At 45.4% G+C, this 19,851-nt stretch overlaps 1 protein-coding gene across 1 annotated transcript in view; it reads left to right on the forward strand.

Annotated features, from left to right (window-relative positions):
* The window catches only part of ATP6V1B1 (ATPase H+ transporting V1 subunit B1), a 28,771-nt gene extending 9,480 nt beyond the window's left edge, over positions 1-19,291 (forward strand). Inside the window, exons 3-14 of the mRNA XM_045446399.1 lie at positions 11,274-11,372; positions 11,571-11,664; positions 12,237-12,314; positions 13,201-13,340; positions 13,749-13,850; positions 14,435-14,532; positions 15,919-16,042; positions 16,223-16,373; positions 16,620-16,702; positions 17,530-17,634; positions 17,833-17,962; positions 18,058-19,291. Coding sequence (XP_045302355.1) covers positions 11,274-11,372; positions 11,571-11,664; positions 12,237-12,314; positions 13,201-13,340; positions 13,749-13,850; positions 14,435-14,532; positions 15,919-16,042; positions 16,223-16,373; positions 16,620-16,702; positions 17,530-17,634; positions 17,833-17,962; positions 18,058-18,221 — 1,368 coding nt within the window. The 3' untranslated portion in view covers positions 18,222-19,291. The remainder of the gene's footprint in view (positions 1-11,273; positions 11,373-11,570; positions 11,665-12,236; positions 12,315-13,200; positions 13,341-13,748; positions 13,851-14,434; positions 14,533-15,918; positions 16,043-16,222; positions 16,374-16,619; positions 16,703-17,529; positions 17,635-17,832; positions 17,963-18,057) is intronic.
* Positions 19,292-19,851: the final 560 nt, after the last annotated feature.

Genomic DNA, 19,851 nt, shown 5'->3' on the forward strand with positions numbered 1-19,851 from the left:
AGCAGTAACGTGTAGTCTCTTAAATTCAAGAGGCGGAGAAGACAGCTTTATGTACTCCTCTCTGCGGCCCCCATCCCTATCCCCAGTCTAGAGTTGCTTGGGTAAAATACCCCAATACATCCTCTACAGCGCCACCTTCTGCCCAACTTGAATCATACCCGCAATTAGGCCTCCCACTTCCATCCCTCCAAAATGGAAAAATTCTTGGGGGAAAACTTTTGTGTAGATCAGAGGTTCTGAGCCCAGGCAATAAGGGACTCGAAATCGTATGCAAACCTTTGAAGCTGGGTATTCGTGTGTCTGTACATTTTTCTAGGGACAGTTTCCATGATTTCATCTGATTTTTGGAGCTCTGAGTGTAGAGCATAAAATGTTAAAGCCTAAACCCCTGAGTGTAGAGTGTAAAAATGACTCCTCCAGATTACTAAACAGCCCCAATATGACAAACAATTACACAGGAGTTTCACAGGCATTAAAGAGGAGTCTGGTTAGCTGACATCCACCTGCCTAGGATATATTAGATTTCACTTGAGCAGTTGTTTTTAAACTAGAGCATGCATGAGAATCCCCTGGAAGAACCCAAAGTTCTGATTCATCAGTCTGAGGTTGGGGCCCAGGAATCTGCATTTCTGACAAGCTCCCAAGCTGCTGCTGCTGCTGCTGCTGCTCGCCTGGGGCCCACACTTGAAGATCCCCTGCTCTACAAAATCTTCCGACTGCCGTATTTTGAGAAACAGCAGTCCTTACTGAGACTTGGAGAAAGCTCTCCCCTTATCCACCAGACTTGGCTCCAAGTGTCTGTGGCCACTTCCAAACTTTTAAAAGAAAAAGCTTTCAGAAGTATGTAGTATCAGCTCTGAAGACAGTTTCCGAAGAGGGGCTCCAAACTGCCCTGGGCATTGGCAGAAAGAGAGGCCTTGGAGGCCAGGGCTTCCCTGTACAAGTCCTGCCAGGCTTGCCAAGAACTTCCCAGTCCTCCCAGTGTGTAGAGCAGCTCCCCTCTGCCCCCCCCCCACCCCGGCTGGCTGAGAACTCAGTGAAGCACAGAAGGTTGTACTGAACCATCCCCACCCTCTGCGGTCCTCCTAGTAACCAAGAATGGGAGGTGAGAGTATCAGGCTCTGAAATGGGGCTCCTTTGAGTATAAACTCATTGTTGCATCCTGGAATTCTCCCCCTGCACTCCCTGTCCCAACTGGCTATGGGCATCCCTGCCCCAAATAACTCACGCACGCACACACAGAGCCTAGTATTCTCTTCCTAAAGGATTCCAAACTATACACCCTCCATGACTGGGTGTGATGGTTCTGACAGTTCTTTCAGGCATCTGACTGTAATCTCTCTGCTATTTAAAGTTCGTTTCCTCTGATTTCACCTCTCAGGGACACACAGGGCGCCACCTCCTCCACTCTCCTTTCCTTCCGCCCTCCGTCCCCCACATAAACCCACATAAAAAATGATGGCTTTTTATCACCCGACTGCCTGGTTTCTATTGGGCCCATGGCCTGATTTCTTTGGGGCCCAACCTGGCCTGTGCTCTCTCCAGCAGTTTTCCTCCTGAGGTTAACGGCCCACCATGCAAGGAGGCCAGTGGCTGCGTCAGGTGGACAGGCCTACAGAGCGGCAGAGGAATGCCCCGACTTTTTAAAAACTTCTTTCCGCGGGGGCCTTCCGGCCCTTGCTCTTGGGCCCCCTCTTGTGGTTGATGAGCCAAAGACCGCTAGACGTGAGCTGCCCCGCCGACCTCAGCGCATTCCTCCTGGGGGGAGCCCAGCTCTCTCAGCAACCCCACTCAGAGGGGCTGGTTTAGGGGGAAACGGAGGTCGCCTTCCTGGCATCCTTTTCACAGGACAAGGAGGGACCCAAGCTGGAGCTTCCTCCAGTGACTTGTCAGAACTGCAAACCCTCCTGTCTCAGGTTTGACGCCCCCCCCCCCCGCCTCCCTCGCAGGGATGCAGTGAGGGAATACCCCCCACCCTGTCACACCCCACTGGGAAATTGAGTCATAAGCCCCTCCTCCCAGACACTTAAGGTCACTATTTTGGGTAGAGCGGGCATTTAGTGATAGTAATGATGGTGGTAACCAGTCGCACTGTACTTGAACATCCCAAATTTTTACCACATTTTAATTACCAAAAAAAAATAATAATAATAAAATAAAATAAAATGCTCCTTATTACTAGTGAAACAAAAGACATGCAAAGTTAACTATTTGTCCCTAACCTTCTTCCTCCCAGCCTCTTGAGACAGCCACTATAAAGATCCTGCTGTAAAGGGGCAAATAGATAGTATGTTAGAGGTTTACATTGGTGTTAGTCTCTTAAAACATATCAAGGATTCCCTCCATGTCAGTAGTTGCCCATTTTATTCATTCTTCTCAAGAGCAACATAGTAGGCGATAGCATGGATGTACTGTGGTTTATTCAATGGTTCCATTTTTTTAATTGTTCCATTATTGATAGACATTCAGTGTGTTACCAGGCTTTGCTATTGCAAATGGTACAGCAAAATAGAGCCCCTTTACACTAGTGCCTTTATTGCTATAAGATAGATCCTCCGGAATGAAGTTGCTGGTTCAAAGTGTATATTGATTTTAAAATAGATTTCAAATAGATATTGATGATTTGGGGCAACATTGCTAGCCCGGCAAGGTTGTGGTGATTCACATTCCAGTCAACTGTGTGTTAAAGGACCCACCCTCCAGCATCCTTGCCAGCCCTGAATATGTTCTCTCCTGGAATGTTGTCTATCTAATTGATGAAAACTAGTACCTTCCTGTTTTTATTTACATTTAAGGATCTTTTTATAAGTTTGGATTTTACTTTGTCCTCTGTGAAATCTTCCTACATACTGAGGTGTACATTTTGAGCTGTGGGTGCTCCTTTTTTATTGTTCACGTTTGTTTTTGGTATTTTGCCATGCAGACATTTCAAATGTTTGTACAATCAAACATGTCTATTTTTGCATTTATGGCTTCTGGATTCCATACCTTGCTTAAAGACATCTCTCTTATCCAGCTTTTCTCGGAAAGCTGAGAAAAGGAAAGAAGAAAAACTCTTCTGGTTTTCTGTTTGTTTTAGCTTTGTATTTAAAGGTTTTATATGCCTGAATGTATTTGTGTTTATGACGTGGGTATCTTCTAAGTCGATACCCAGTTACGTTAGCACCCTTTGGTCAACAGATTTTGGTTTTCCCCATGAAGTAATATACCACATTTGTTCTATAACAGTTTCATAAAATCTGGGATCTGTTTCTGGACTCTAATCTCTCCCACTTCTCTGTCTGCTTCACACCAACACTTAACCATTTGACTTTAGCAGTTTTAGAACACGTTTTAATATCTGATACATCAAATCCTCCACTTTGACTATTTTTGGATATTCTCAGACACTTATGAATTTTAAGATGTTTATTAAGTTTCAGAGGAAACAGCAATTTGCTGGAAATGCATTTAATTTCTATGCTTTTGAAAAGGATTTATATTTTTATGACAGTAAGTCATTCTGTCTTGGAAAACACTATTGTTCTCCATTTGTTCAGGGCTTGCTTTATATCCTCAGTAAGATTTTATTATTTTCTTGTACCTTTCCTGTTAAATTTTTTTCCAGATATTGTATGGCTTTGGGCCCTATTGTGAATGGAATGTTTTTCCTAATTTCCTCTTTCATTTATGGCTGGAATAGAAAAAAAAAAAAGAGTTGTTGTTGTTTTTTTTTAAATCGGTGTATAGGTGACACACAGTGGTACAAGAGATGGGTTTTTATATGTTTATCTTGTATACAACCAACTTCTTTTATTAATTCTGGGCATTTTTTGTTTTGTTTTTTAAGTAGAGCCTCTTGGGTTTTTCTAGGTATACAGTATCATCTGCAAATGAAGGGAATTGTGTCTGCTTTTCTATTGGCAGACTTTAATTTTACTTGTGATTTTGAAGCAATTTCAAATTTATAAAAAGTAGCAAAAATAAAAATAGTGCAAGGAACATGCATATGGCCAATTGTTAACACTTTATTCCATTTGTTGTATCTTCTGCTCTGAGTGTGTGTATGTGTGTGTGCATAATTTTTTCCTAGGTCTTTTAAGGGTAAGTCATCCCCCAAAACTCCAGCATTTATTTCCAAAGAATACGGATATTCTCTTACATAACAACAGTAATTATCAATATCTGAAATTTACACTGATACTTTTACCTAATCTACATCTATATTCCAGTTTATCAGCTGACCTAATAAAGTCTTTTATAGCATTTTTTCCCCTCCAGCAGGGGATCCAGCCTCCTCATGTCTGTTTAGCCTTCTGTAATCTGGAACATGTTCACAGACTTTCTTTGACATTTCTGAAGAATACAATCTCCTCTCACTACCTTTAAATAAATAAATAAATAAATAAATAAATAAATAAATAAATAAATAAAGCATTTTCTATTTATGTTTATTGGTATACTTTTTCTTTTTTCTTTTTTGGTCTTATTGTATAAACTACAATTTCCAAAACACATTAAGTAACAATGGTGATACAGACATCTCTGTGTGTTATTGATTTTATTAGAAATAAAAATGGATTTAACATTTCACCATTTAGAAGCTTATTGAAGTTGGTTTTGTAAATAGTCTAGTGTTCAAGGAGTTGCCTTCCATTCCTGTCCTACACAGGATTGTATAAGAAACGCTGCCAAATTTTATCAAAAGCCTCTGTGGTTTCTATTTACATAATTCTGTAGCGTTTCTCTTATAATTCATACATACAAACTCCCTATTATGAATTATATTGTCAAATGTTGAGATTGCCACAAGTTGATTGATCTAGGCTTGCATTATTTTAATAAATCCTATTTGGTCAAACTTGTTTGTTTATTTAATACACTATTTGATTTCACTGGCTAATAGTTTATTTATAACCTCTGCATCCATAAGAGAAATTGGTCTATGGGTTTTTGGGGGGTCCTATCTTTACTGGATTTGGGGTTGGGGGAGTTCTCTATTTTAGGTTTTGTTTCCTTCTAATGTTTATTTTCTGTTCCTCTTATTATTTTGGCTAGTTCTTCCAGTGTAATGCTGAATAGAATGATGATAGCAGGCATTATTGTTTTGCTCCTAATTTTAAAGGGAATGTTTTATACATTATATCAGAATATGGTATTTTCTGTAAGTGTTTTGTGGATGCTTTTTGGAGTTAAGGAATTTCCCTTTTATTCTCTGTTTTCAGAGAGTTTTGTTCTTTAATCATGGATATCATGATTCCCTAATCATCAAAATTTTTTAATCAGGGATAGTTTTTTTTTAAGCTTTTTCTAGAATGTTTTAAGATGATCACAGGTTTTTAAAAAATTTTTTCAATCCATTAATAAGGTAAATTACATTATTAGATTTCTAATATTAGACTAACCTTGAATTCCTAGAATAATTCCAACGTGGTCTTTTTAATTTTTGTGTGTATGTGTGTGTGTATTTGTCTTCATTTTTTGTTTTTTAATATTTTTCTTTTATCATTTGGTTTGTAACTTGACCTTTTTTATACTTTTCTGGATTTGATTTGTAAGTATTTTGTTCAGAACTTTTTCATCTATATTCATATGTGAGATTGTGTATAATTTTCTCATAATTATATTATTTTGTATCAAGGTTATCCTTGCCCCATAAATTAATTAAAGACCATCTCTTTTCCATTAGTCTTTTTTTTTAATATGAAATTTATTGGCAAATTGGTTTCTATACAACACCCAGTGCTCATCCCAACAGGTGCCCTCCTCGATGTCCATCATCCACTTTCCCCTCCCTCCCACCCTCCCATCAACCCTCAGTTTATTCTCAGTTTTTAAGAGTCTCTTATGGTTTGCCTCCCTCCCTAACTTTTTTTTTCTCTTCCCCTTCCCCATGGTCTTCTGTTAAGTTTATCAAGATCCACATAAGAGTGAAAACATATGGTATCTGTCTTTCTCTGTATGACTTATTTCACTTAGCATAACACTCTCCAGTTCCATCCATGTTGCTACAAAAGGCCGTATTTCATTCTTTCCCATTGCCAAGTAGTATTACGTTGTATATATAAACCACAACTTCTTTATCCATTTGTCAGTTAAAGGACATTTAAGCTCTTTCCATAATTTAGCTATTGTTGACAGTGCTGCTATAAACATTGGGGTACAAGTGCCCCTATGCATCAGCACTCCTGTATCCCTTGGGTAAATTCCTAGCAGTGCTATTGCTGGGTCATAGAGTAGATCTATTTTTAATTTTTTGAGGAACCTCCACACTGTTTTCCAGAGCGGCTGCACCAGTTTGCATTCCCACCAACAGTGCAAGAAGGTTCCCGTTTCTCCACATCCTTGCCAGCATCTATAGTCTCCTGATTTGTTCATTTTAGCCACTCTGACTGGTGTGAGGTGGTATCTCAGTGTGGTTTTGATTTGTATTTCCCTCATGAGGAGTGACGTTGAGCATCTTTTCATGTGCCTGTTGGCCATCTGGATGTCTTCTTTAGAGAAGTGTCTATTCATGTCTTCTGCCCATTTCTTCACTGGATCATTTGTTTTTCACGTGTGAAATTTGGTGAGTTCTTTATAGATTTTGGATACTAGCCCTTTGTCCGATATGTCATTTGCAAATATCTTTTCCCATTCCGTCAGTTGCCTTTTAGTTTTGTTGATTGTTTCCTTTGTAGTGCAGAAGCTTTTTATCTTCATGAGGTCCCAATAGTTCATTTTTGCTTTTAATTCCCTTGCCTTTGGAGATGTGTCAAGTAAGAAATTGCTGAGGCTGAGATCAGAGAGGTTTTTTCCTGCTTTCTCATCTAGGGGTTTGATGGTTTCCTGTCTCACATTTAGGTCCTTCATCCATTTTTAATTTTTGTGAATGGTGTAAGAAAGTGGTCTAGTTTCATTCTTCTGCGTGTTGCTGTCCAGTTCCCCCAGCACCATTTGTTAAAGAAACTGTCTTTTTTCCATTGGATATTCTTTCCTGTTTTGTCAAAGATTAGTTGGCCATACATTTGTGGGTCTAATTCTGGAGCCTCCATTCTATTCCATTGGTCTACATGTCTGTTTTTGTGCCAATACCATGCTGTCTTGATGATTGCAGCTTTGTAGTAGAGGCTAAAGTCTGGGATTGTGATGCCTCCCACTTTGGTCTTCTTCAATATTATTTTGGCTATTCGGGGTCTTTTATGGCTCCATACAAATTTTAGGATTGCTTGTTCTAGCTTCGAGAAGAATGCTGGTGCAATTTTGACTGGGATTGCATTGAATGTGTAGATTGCTTTGGGTAGTATTGGCATTTTAACAATATTTATTCTTCCAATCCATGAGCACAGAATGTTTTTCCATTTCTTTGTATCTTCTTCAATTTCCTTCATAAGCTTTCTATAGTTTTCAGCATACAGATCTTTTACATCTTTGGTTAGGTTTATTCCTATGTACTTTATGATTCTTGGTGCAATTGTGAATGGGATCAGTTTCTTTATTTGTCTTTCTATTGCTTCATTATTAGTGTATAAGAATGCAACTGATTTTTGTACATTAATTTTGTATCCTGCAACTTTGCTGAATTCATGTATCAGTTATCCATTACTTTTGACGAGCTCAAGTAAATTTCAAATTATTTGTTCTTTGATTGTCAGAACTCACATGTAAAACTCTCTGGGACTGGTGTTTTCTTTGTGGAAAGATTTTACCTATGCAGTATCTTAAAAATTGTAGGACTATTCCAGCTTTCTGTTTAGTTTTTGATTGGTTTTGGTTTGAGTTGTATTCTTTTGGGACTTTATCCATTTCATCTAAGTTCCAAACTGTATTGCATAAAGTTGTTTATAATTCCTTTTTGTTACTTTTTAATATTATCAGTATAGTATAGCTAGTTTTGGCTTTTTTATTCCAACAATTATTTATGTCTTTACCCTTTTCTTAATGAGTGTTGCTAGAGATTTGTCTAGTTTTTTTTTTTTTTTTTAATGTTTATTTATTTTTGAGAGAGAGAGAGAGCATGAGCCAGGGAGGGGCAGAGAGAGGGAGACACAGAATCTGAAGCAGGCTCTAGGCTCTGAGCTGTCAGCACAGGGCCTGATGTGGGGCTTGAACCCACAAACTGTGAGATCATGACCTGAGCTGAAATCAGACGCTTAACCAACTGAGCCACCCAGGCGCCCCTAGAGATGTCTATTTTATGAGGCTTTTCAAAGAACCATTTTGGATTTTGATCTTCCTTGTTATATATTTGTTCTCTGTATTAATGATTTCTGCCCTTCTAATATTTCTTTTACTATATTGTTTTTTTTTTAAGGATTTTCTTTTAATTCCATTTAGTTAACATACAGTGTTATATTAGTTTCAGGTGTACAACTAGTGATTCAACAATTCTGTACCTCAGCCGGTGCTCATCACAAGTGTCCTCCCTAATCCCCATTCCCTATTTCACCCATCCCCCCACCCTACTTTATTGGGGGTTTTAATGCTGTTCTTTTTTCTAACTTTTCACGTTGCATACTCTTAAACTTCCTCAATTTTTTTTTCTTTTTTAATGTAAGCATTCAAAGCTTAAATGCATCACAGATGTTGATATATAGTTTTTCATTATTAGTACAAAATATGTTCTAATTCTACATTCTCTATATTAGGTGTTTAAATTTCCAGGGGCGCCTGGGTGGCGCAGTCGGTTAAGCGTCCGACTTCAGCCAGGTCACGATCTCGCGGTCCGTGAGTTCGAGCCCCGCGTCAGGCTCTGGGCTGATGGCTCAGAGCCTGGAGCCTGTTTCCGATTCTGTGTCTCCCTCTCTCTCTGCCCCTCCCCCGTTCATGCTCTGTCTCTCTCTGTCCCAAAAATAAATAAACGTTGAAAAAAAAAAATTTAAATTTCCAAATACATGTTTTTTCTAACTATCTTTTTATTATTGATTTCAAACTTATTCTGATTATGGTCAGAAAACATGATACAGCTTGATTTATTCTATAGGTCATGACATGAAGTGATACCCTTTTTCATTCTTTTCTATTTCATTTATCATTTAAGTTTTTATTTCCTCTGATATCCAAAGGAGTTATTTAGAGGAGTACATTAACTTCTAGGAACACTGTGGGGAGTGGGGATAAAAAAAATATCATATTTTTATCATTTATCTTTATCAAATTACGATTATGGGGGTGCCTGGGTGGCTCAGTTGGTTAAGCATCTGATTTCTGCTCAGGTCATGATCTCGTGGTTCATGAGTTCAAGCCCCCACATCTGGCTCTGCACTGACAGTGCGGAGCCTGCTTGGGATATTCTCTCTCTCTCTGCCCCTGTCCCACTTGTGCTAGTTCTCTCTCTCTCTCTCTCTCTCTCTTTCTCAAAATAAATAAATAAACTTAAAAAAAAAGATTATGATTATGACTTACTCCCTGAAGTAAATCAACCACCTGGGAAGCAAGGTGAGGGAGCCTGAAGGATGCTATGCATTCTCTCTGGTGCCTCCCCAGAAAGAAAGTGCAAGTACAGGTACAGGGCTTAGCTCTCTTGGTGCTGACAGCCAGTGTCAGTGGGGAGGGTCTGCTCTCTCAGCCCAGACTCCTTGGCCCAGCTCACAGCCTCTTCTAGATGTGGGGAAAGACCAGGAACCTGGTTTCCTGAGCATGTGCAGACTGCAGAGCTCAGGATTCCCTTGGGGCAGACCTCCACCTGCCCGACCTGCTGCCTATGGTCCTGGAGGGACAGCCTAATCATTTTTTAATTAAATTATAATTCACATATCATAACCTTCATTCTTTTAAAGCGCACAGTTCAGTGGCTTTTCGTATATACACAGAGTTATGCAACGATCACGACCACTTGATTCCAGAACATTTTCATCTCCTCCAAAAGAACACTTGTACCTGTTAGTCATCACCCCCAATCCTCTCTCCGTCCAGCCCCCAGCAACCCCTAATCTTTCTATCTTCATGGATTTGGCTATTTCAGACACTTCATTTCAATGGAATCATATGAGACGTGGCCTGTTGTGTCTGGCTTCTCTTAGCATGTTTCGAGGCTCATCTATGTTGCAGCATATTATCATATTTCATTCCTTTTTAAGGCCGGATAATATTCCATGCTACAGATACACCATCTTTTGTTTAACCATTCATCAGTTTGTGGACATTTGGGTTGTTTTCACTTTAGGGCTATTATGAATAATGAGGCTACTTGATTATGAACACTTACATGCTTTCATACACAAGTTTCTGTGTGGTCATGTGTTTTCATTCCTCTTGGGTTTAATACCTGGGAGTGTAATTGCTGGCTCATCCAGTATCTCTGTATTTAACCTTTCGAGGAAGTGCTAGACTGTGTTCCAAAGTGGTGGCACCATTTTACATTCCCACCAGCAGTGTCCAAGGGTTCCAAATTCTCCACACCCTCAACAACACTCATGATCATCTGTCTTTTTTATTATAGCCACATTCGTGAGTGTGAAGTGGCATCTCATTGGTCTGCATTTCTTTAGTGGCTAATGACGTTGAGCATCAACATGTGCTTATGTGCTTACTGGTTGTTTGCATATCTTCTTCAGAGAAATATGTATTTAGATCCTTTGCCCATTTTTTAAGGTAGGGTATTTGTATTTTTACTTTTGAGTTGTAAGAGTTCTTTATATATTCTAGATATTAGCCTGGTTCTTTTTAAACTGACAAGAAAAGATACTACACTTGATCATAGCCAAAAGAGAAGTGATTGCCTGATTCTTTTTATTCCTGAACCCTGTGAGGGTGACATGTGAATCAACCCCAGCCCCATAGCTAGGGAAAGACTGCCACTGGCACAAGGGGACACCTGGCAGCCCAGGAGAGCACTGTGCCAGTGTTTTCACCATTAGTCCCCAGGGGCAGAAACAACTGTCCACGGGACCTGAACAGCCATAATAACTACTACATTTTACAGAGCTGTTACAAGGTGCCGGGCACCAGCTAATGACTTTACACATATCACTTTCTCTCCATACAAGCTCTTTGAAGTAGGTATTATTATCATCCCCATTTGAAAGATGAGGCTCAGAGACAATAAGGAACTTCCACAAGGTCACACAGCTTCTAAGCATCAGAGCTTCAATTTTAACCCTGGTCTCCCAACTCTAAAGTTGACACCCCTACCCGTCCAGGTACACTGACTCCCAAACAGAATTCAAACGTTGCACTTCCCAGCCCCTCAAGCTCACTTCCAAGAGGGGAGATAGAAGCTTGAGACAGGGTCAGGGAGAGATGGGAGGAGACAGGGACCTCACCTCTGGTCTCACCATTGCTCTGGTCTCATGTCTGCTCTCCTCTCCTGCTAGTTTGCCCAGTACGCTGAGATTGTCAACTTCACCCTCCCTGATGGGACTCAGAGAAGCGGGCAGGTGCTTGAGGTGTCAGGGACCAAGGCAATTGTTCAGGTAAGTGGTGTCAGTGCCATGTTGGCTGAATAAATGAACAGACCCAAAGTTCCTGACTATCTTATAAGCTCTGAAGGCAAAAAAAAAGTCCTATTTTCCCAGAGTGTCTTGCCTAGAGCTGGGTTCCAAGGGAGCATAGAATGGAAGGCCCCATTGTCCCCAGCAAGCCCCTTATTAGAGTAACCTCTTGTCCCATAGGTGTTTGAAGGAACCTCTGGGATCGATGCCCAGAAGACCACCTGCGAATTCACAGGGGACATCCTACGGACTCCAGTGTCAGAGGACATGCTAGGTAAGGGTGGGGGTGAGGTGGGATGGGGAGCTCCTGTGTCCTCCCAGCCTAGCTTCCCTAACCACACACTTAGCACTGCATAGCCATTGACTCTTTGCATGTCTGCCTCCCTGTGAGTTCATACAGGTCAGAGGTTTTGTCCTCTCTTTGACCCCCAGCTCCAGCTCAGGGCTGGACATGCAGCAGATGTCCAGTAAATGAGGAAGGCAGTTTCAATAAACTGGAGGCACAGTAGGTAACCATCTATTTGTGGTTAGGCTGAAACAGAGTGCACATCCTCCAACTTTCTACCAAGAGCTGCCATACCTGGACCTCTCCTCTTTCCAGCCCTAAAACCCTCCATTAGAGTCATTTCCTGGGCCAAGGCCTCTGCTGTAAAGATTTCCAGGCAAGGAGGGAAGATCCCCAAGGAAACAGTCACGGTAGCCAGCTCTCTGGGGATAACGGAGGGTTGAGGGGAGAGGGACATGTAACAGGCAGGTGGGAGCCAGTGGTGGTGTGGATGGTGAGCAGCAGTGAGGGAGACGTGGGGCTGGCCCTAAGCATCTCCCAACATCCTCCCCCACCCTCAGGTCGGGTTTTCAATGGCTCCGGTAAGCCCATTGACAAGGGGCCAGTGGTCATGGCAGAGGACTTCCTGGACATCAATGGTGAGTGACCAGAGAGGCTCTGGACAGCTTTCAGGACCCAGCTTCCATCCACCTTCCCCACCCCTAGCCATCACCTTTGCCATGTTGCCCTTGGAATTTCTGCCCCAGACACAGGCCAGGGGCAATTGGCCAGGGCTCACCTCCAAAGGCTGGTCAGACTACCAGGCAGATCAGGTGTGCTCTGAGCACTGTAGAGGCCTGTCTGTCCCCAAATCTGCCACAGAGCCTGAGATACTGCTGTAAGCCCTTCATATCCAGTTCCTTTAAATGCCATCATCATGTGCAAAGTTCTATGTGTGCCCCAGGACCATCACTCTCCTGCCTTCCAGTTCCCTGTCCCCATCCCTCAGAGCTGCCTGGGGTGGCTTGCAGAAGCAAACACAGCCCCTTCCCGGTGGGAGGCCATCCTGAGTCCTCCAATCCTGTCAGTTCTGAGGACAAGATGGAGGCCCACAGAGGTCTGTGGCTGGCCCCAAACCACTCAGCAAGTCAGACGCAGAGCGGAGCAAACACATCCACTCAGACAGCTCCCCAGGTCATCCTCAGTTCCTTCGTGCCCCACAAAACATCTGCTCAGCCTGGACTCCTCCCACCTGCCTGCTGCTTCCAATGTGCCAGGTAGTGCTATCCAAGGGAGTACTGAACTGTGGCTATTTAAATACGAATTAATTCAAATGGAATCAACTTTCATTTCAAAACCACATCTCATGCACCCAATGCCACATGTGGCTAGGGCTAGTGTAACTGGGCAGTGTAGTTAGAGCACATTTTCATCACCACAGAAAATTCTGTCAAATAGTGCTGCTCTGGAGTCTGGAGCAGGGTTGGGGGAGGGCAGGGAGGGACTTGAGCCCTTGAGCATGGGTCCATGATCGTCCTCTCCCAGGCCAGCCCATCAACCCCCATGACCGCATCTACCCTGAGGAGATGATTCAGACGGGCATCTCTCCCATCGATGTCATGAATAGCATTGCCCGTGGTCAGAAGATCCCTATCTTCTCAGCAGCCGGGCTCCCCCACAATGAGGTGAGGCCTGCGGGGTCCTGCGGACATGACCAAGAGGAAGGGATGAGGCAGAGGCCAGGGCTGGTGGGCCAGTGAGGACGGTCTCCTGTGTCAAGCAGTCAGGGACCAGCCAAGCAGGGGTCTTCGTCATCTAGACTGGAAGTTGTCCTTTGGCAGTTCATGGACTTGGAGCTGCATAGGCCTCCTCATTGTCCCCAAGCAGGTCTTCAAGCCTCCACCCTGGGAAAGGCTGTGGGGCCTGGGGCAGCCCTTTCGCCTTTCTGCCCTGGGATCCCTCCTGCCAAAGGCCTTGGCAGGAGGATGGATTGGAAATTGCTCCATCCATCATCCTCAGTGGTGCTGAGTGGGCTGGACTCTGGGTCTGGGCTCTGGTTCTGATGTTCGTCCTCCCAATCCACTCCACCCCAGATTGCCGCCCAGATCTGCCGCCAGGCTGGGCTGGTGAAGAAGTCCAAGGCTGTGCTGGATTATCACGATGACAACTTTGCCATTGTCTTTGCAGCCATGGGGGTAAGAGGAACTGGGCAGATTGGCAAGTTCTGGCAGCCTTGTCTCCCTTGGACCCTGGCTCTGTCTGATCTGATGAGGGAGGCATAATTCTTCTCCCTGAGAAGCTGTCAGAGTCCAGGCCTGCCTGGTGGGAGAGGCAAAAGCATGACTGAAGGTGGGCTCAGTGACTAGGACAGTGTGTCCCTCAAGCCATCCCAAAGGACATGGCAGCTATAAGATGAGCCCAGGATGACCTGGAGGAGGGAGAAGTCAGGGAATTTGGGGAGACAAGACACCTTCAGAGAGGGGATATGATGGGGCCCTCAGAGGGCCAGAGGAGGGTTTTAGCAGGGGAGCAGCTGGCTAAGTAAGGGGTTGGGATGGCACTGAGAAGAGCTCAACCTGAAGAAATCTGAACTCTTTGGGAACCTGATGAGATCCCAAAGATGAGAGCAACCCAGCCCCTGCCTTCTCAAGTACAGGGTCATCCCAGGAACCGTTAGCCAGTCAGTCAACAGGCTTTACTGAGAAGAGATGGGAGGGGCCAGGGCCCCTGCCCTTAGGCTGCAGGGACCCCTCTCCAGCCCTCCCTGCTGTGTGTCCAGGTGAACATGGAGACAGCCAGGTTCTTCAAGTCCGACTTCGAGCAGAACGGTACCATGGGGAACGTCTGCCTCTTCCTGAACTTGGCCAACGACCCCACGTGAGCCATCCCCTGGTACCCAGACTGCCTTCAGGCAGCAGTCCCCATCCCCTCCCAAAATCCAGAGTACCAGGGCTCAGAAGTATCCCAGAACCACAGCCATTGGCCCAACCCCTGGTTGTGCAGAGGGGAAAACTGAGGCTCGGTAAGGGGTAGGGACAGCCCACAACCCTGCCTGCCACCTGCAGTCCTCTGTCCTTCCTATAGTCTGCATCCAGCCACTGTCCCAAGTCAGGGCTCCCCATCCTTGCACCACCACCAAAGTCCCCACTATAGACAGATTTCCTTAAACGCTTTGTTTGCAAAAACTGCTATTTGTTAATTTTTTTTATTTGAGTATAGTTGACATATACTGTCACGTTAGTTTTAGGTGTGCAACATTGTGACTGAATTTCTCTATAGGGTATGCTGTGCTCACAAGTGTAGCTGCCATCTGTCCCCAAGCAACATCATTACCATACCATTGACTATATTCCCTCCGCTGTGCCTTTCATCCCTGTGACTTATTCATTCCATAACTGGAAGCCTGGATCTCCCACTCCCCTTCACCCATTTCACCCATCTCCCCACCCCTACCCTCTAGCAACCATTCGTTTATTCTCTGTGTGTATAGGTCTGATTCTGCTTTTTTGTTTGTTTATTCATCTGGAAAAACTGCTATTTTTAAAGTTTAGGAAATGTGAGTTTAAATCAGTAGGTCAGGTGGATGAAGAAAAAACATCTAATAAGCTGTCCTGGGTACTGAAGGTATTCCTAAAAGTAAGTAACAGAATTCTGGAGGCCGGGATGATGTCACCAGAGGAAAGGCCCACAGGCTCAGAGCTTGAGGATTGAAGGCACCTGGAGCCAGAGGAAGGGATTCAGGAGAGCTCCAAGTGGAAGGGGGCTGCCAAGGGGGCAGGGCAAGTGTACAGAGCATGCCCACTAAGTGTGCTCTGGAGTAGTGAGGGGAACCTTACAGAAAGAATCCAGAGGGTGCCCCAGCTGAGCCAAGTGCAGGGGGATGAGGGGGCAGGGGAGGCTGGGGAAGAGAGAGCTACAGCAGGAGCCCTGTCCCTGCCTCGCTCTGATGGGCCAGAGCCCCTAACTTTTGGGCCCACAGGGACAGGGTGCTGTCACCCTTGCCAGACACTCCCGGCCCTGCCTGTCCCACTCTCACTCAACTCTCTGCCTGTCCCAGGCTCCCTACCCCTTCCTACCTTGAACAGGAAGGAGGAGTGTCAGGATCGGCGGACTGTCCACCCCCAAGAACCATAGCCGTGACCTGGGGGCTGGGAGCGGAGGCTCATCTTGTCCACTCCTCTGCTGCTATGCACGGTTCCCTTTCCACTCAGCACTGGGGCTAAATGGACCTCTGAGCTCTCTAAACACTGGCTGTACCTCCAGGATCGAGCGGATCATCACCCCACGCCTGGCACTGACCACTGCTGAATTTCTCGCCTACCAGTGTGAGAAGCACGTGCTGGTCATACTGACCGACATGAGTTCCTACGCAGAGGCCTTGCGGGAGGTGAGGCAGCTGGTGAAGGGTGTCAGGGTCACGCCTGCCTCTCCCTGGTCCCTACACCCCAAAGCTCTCCCACCCAGGCTTGCCCCTATTCCATTTCTCATAGTCACTGAACCTCCCACTCGCCCTTCCTTGTATTAGCCTCTTGCCCCCTTCCTTACCCCAGTGACACTGATATCGCAGGTCTCCGCTGCCAGAGAGGAGGTGCCCGGGCGCCGAGGTTTCCCAGGATACATGTACACAGACCTGGCCACCATCTATGAGCGGGCAGGCCGTGTGGAAGGCCGGGGAGGATCCATCACTCAGATCCCCATCCTCACCATGCCCAATGATGGTGAGCCTCTTCACTGCCCAATACCCTCTGCAGCCGTACTGCCCTCCTTTCCCACTGGGATGCTTAAAGGGCTCACGGTTTTTTGCATAGATGTGCAGTAGCTCTGTTCATCCATCAAGGAGTTCACTGTCTTTTCCTCGCCTCCACATACCCCATCACTCCCATGAGAGGAATAGAACCCATGTGGCCCTGACTGGGTGGAGATGTGGGCCATGTCTACACTGAGACCAGTGCATTTATTTGCAGATATCACCCACCCAATCCCAGACCTGACGGGCTTCATCACAGAGGGACAGATCTACGTGGATAGACAGCTTCATAACAGACAGGTACTGTCCCCTCCCTACCCACCTAGTGCTCTCCTCACCACCCCCAGAGACACTGGCTGTCTGATGTCCCATCACCTGCCATGCTTGATTTCTCTGTGAATTAGGAGGGGCCAGGCAAGGCTAACTCCAAAGAGGAGATGACCCGGGAAGACTGTGTGGTTCACAGACACAAGACAAGTCTGGCTAGAATCCAGCCTACCTGACTGGAACCTTGAGAAAATAATCTTTCTGATCCTAGGCTTCCTTACCTATAAAATAGAAATAATAGTATTTATCACACAGTGGAGTGCGTGGTGGCATGTAGAAAGCATCCAGCAGATAGTAGATACTAAATGAATACCACTTCTCTTTCCTTTCTGGTAATTTGCTTTGGTGAACAAAACAATGGGTAACTGACACAAGTAGATGGTGAATAATGTGCTAACAGGTGAGAAAATGTGTCTGTCCCATCTGAGGTTAAAGGCAACCCCTGTGACTTTTTCCTCTTTGCTTAGTAGGTTCCTTCTTTGCAGCTATTAACTAGGAAGCTTTAACCTGGTTTTTGTCCAAATAACCAAAAGTTTTTAAGTAGTGACTTTCATTACCTAATGTCATGTCATCTCTGCCCTCCACCCTCCTGTCCAGGAGCACACCTATAGACACCTGCATCCCAAGCCCTAGAATTTGTGGGCCATAAAGGAGGGCAAGGTATGAGCAGCCCACCTCTCTGTCAGATGAGTGAGGACCAGTCTCTTAAGATTCTCAGGGGGAGGAGAGACAAGTAAGGGTAGGAAGGAAAGGAAAGTTTGGACCCTGCCTTCTGCCACTCGCTTCCTTTGCTCCCCCAGATCTATCCCCCCATCAATGTGCTCCCTTCCCTGTCGAGGCTAATGAAGTCCGCCATTGGGGAGGGCATGACGAGAAAGGACCATGGAGATGTCTCCAACCAACTGGTAAGAAGGAGAGGGCCCAGGGGCTGGCGGGTAAGTTAGTTTCAGAAGCTGGAGGTTTGTGCCGGTACCCGGACCACGAGCTTTTCTCTGGCAAAATCCCTCCCCCTTTGGGGTCCCCACACAGCCAAATTGGGGGCCATTGGACTTCTGTGATATGCTTGCGGTGACCGATGGACCATCTCTCCCCCCTTCACCCAGTATGCTTGCTATGCCATCGGGAAGGATGTGCAGGCCATGAAGGCGGTGGTGGGGGAGGAGGCGCTCACTTCCGAGGACCTGCTCTACCTGGAATTCCTGCAGAAGTTCGAGAAGAACTTCATCAACCAGGGTGAGGCGCATTGGGGGTGGTCAGGCAGTAACTCCCTTACATGGCTACGTATGCACGCACGCACGCACATGCACACACTCCTACTCTGTCCCTAGGTCCCTACGAGAACCGCTCCGTGTTTGAGTCCTTGGACCTGGGCTGGAAGCTGTTGCGCATCTTCCCCAAGGAGATGCTGAAGCGCATCCCGCAGAGCGTGTTGGATGAGTTCTACTCCCGCGAGGGGGCGCCGCAGGACCCCGCGTCAGACACAGCGCTCTAGCCCTGCCCACAGTCAGACCCCAGACTGTGTCCTGGGACCCCTGCTACACCCGTTCTACGCCCGCCTCGAGTTCCACACACCCAACCAACCGCCTGAGTGCTCACGGTCCACACCCCGCCCACTCCCACGCTCCATCCCTCTGCCTGGAGTCCCTGCACTGGGCAAGAACAAAAGGTTGTTAAGCCTGTATCAAGCACTTGAGAATCACCTAGAGAACTTTGCAAAATACCAAGGCCCAGGCTCCAAACCAGATCAATTAATACGAATCTGTAGGCAGAAGTCCTCTGCATCAATATTTTCCCCCCAGGTACAGCCAGATGGCAACCACTGGTATAGAGACTGCAAGATAACCCACGGAAGGATAATTAAGGTTGACACACTCTCTAACCCCAACACATACATAGGGCTTGCTGTCATTCTTAGGATCCTAGCACCCCAGAAACAACAGTCCACAGAATCCCCCAACTGCCAGGACCTCCTCAAGCTTTGTCCCTGCAACGCATTGTCACTTTATCTTAATTTGTTCATTAGAAGCCAGTTGTTAAGGCCCCACCTGGGGAAGGTATCCAGTAGAATTTGCTGGCTTTTAAGGTGCATAGGAGGGGTGCTGATGCCTTTGGACCACTGGGGTTGGGAAGGCAAGTGGGCTACCAGAAGAGGTTTCCCTGGAATGAGGGAGAGCTGCTTCAGGGTGGAGAATCTGCATTTTTGTCCCTCCCTGTAGGTCTCTGTGGTCTTGGGAGAAACTGCACCCCCCTTCTTAGATTTCTCTGGGGGAAATACCAGGAATGATGTGGCACAGAGGGGAGAAGGTAGTCAGAAGTGGGTGGTATGGTCGGGTATATCTACATTTGACCCTGGGGCCTCAGTAAACGTCTGATAAGCTTGGGGTCATTCTCCCCTGAGAAGGGATGGAATGTGGATATGGTTCAGTAACACTCAACAGTGACTCAAGCAACACTGATGGCCTGACTGCCATGTATTATAAAAACTTAAAAAGGCAAACTGAGGAAAACATTGACAGCAAAATATGTATAAAGGGTTACTATGTTAATAGGTTTTACAAATCAGTAAGAAACACTTTTAGGACCCTCAAAGAACAATGTGAATAAACAGATGATTCCCAGAAGAGAAAAACACTGATGATTATTTAACTCTTGGTAGTAATCAGGAAGTCAAATAAGAACATTCCCACTACCAAATTAACAAATGTTTATTTAAAGTCATACTATTCAGGGCTGGTGATGATGGTTCAAGTATGTGCTTTTAATAATAGCAAATTCATAGGTAGCTGGCCCAGTCTCACTGCTCCAATTCCCTCCCTCCTTGTTTGGTAGGTAGTATTATTCCCATTTTGCCAGTGCAGAAACTAAGACACAGAGGTCAAGTAACTCATCCAAAGTCACACAGGTGATGTGCAGTGAACCTGCTTGACTGCAGGTAGAAGTATAAATGAAGGGGGGCCTGCGAGTCTCAGTTGGTTAAGTGATCTCGGCTCAGGTCTCTTGCGTGGGGGCTGGTGTGGGTTCCAGCCTGGGTCCGACTCTGTGCTGACAGCTTGGAGCCTGGAGCCTGCTTCAGATTCTGTGTCTCCCTCTCCCTCTGCCCCTCCCCTATTCATGCTCATGCA

This window comes from Leopardus geoffroyi, chromosome A3 (genome assembly GCF_018350155.1).
Source record: "Leopardus geoffroyi isolate Oge1 chromosome A3, O.geoffroyi_Oge1_pat1.0, whole genome shotgun sequence".
Lineage (NCBI taxonomy): Eukaryota > Metazoa > Chordata > Mammalia > Carnivora > Felidae > Leopardus > Leopardus geoffroyi.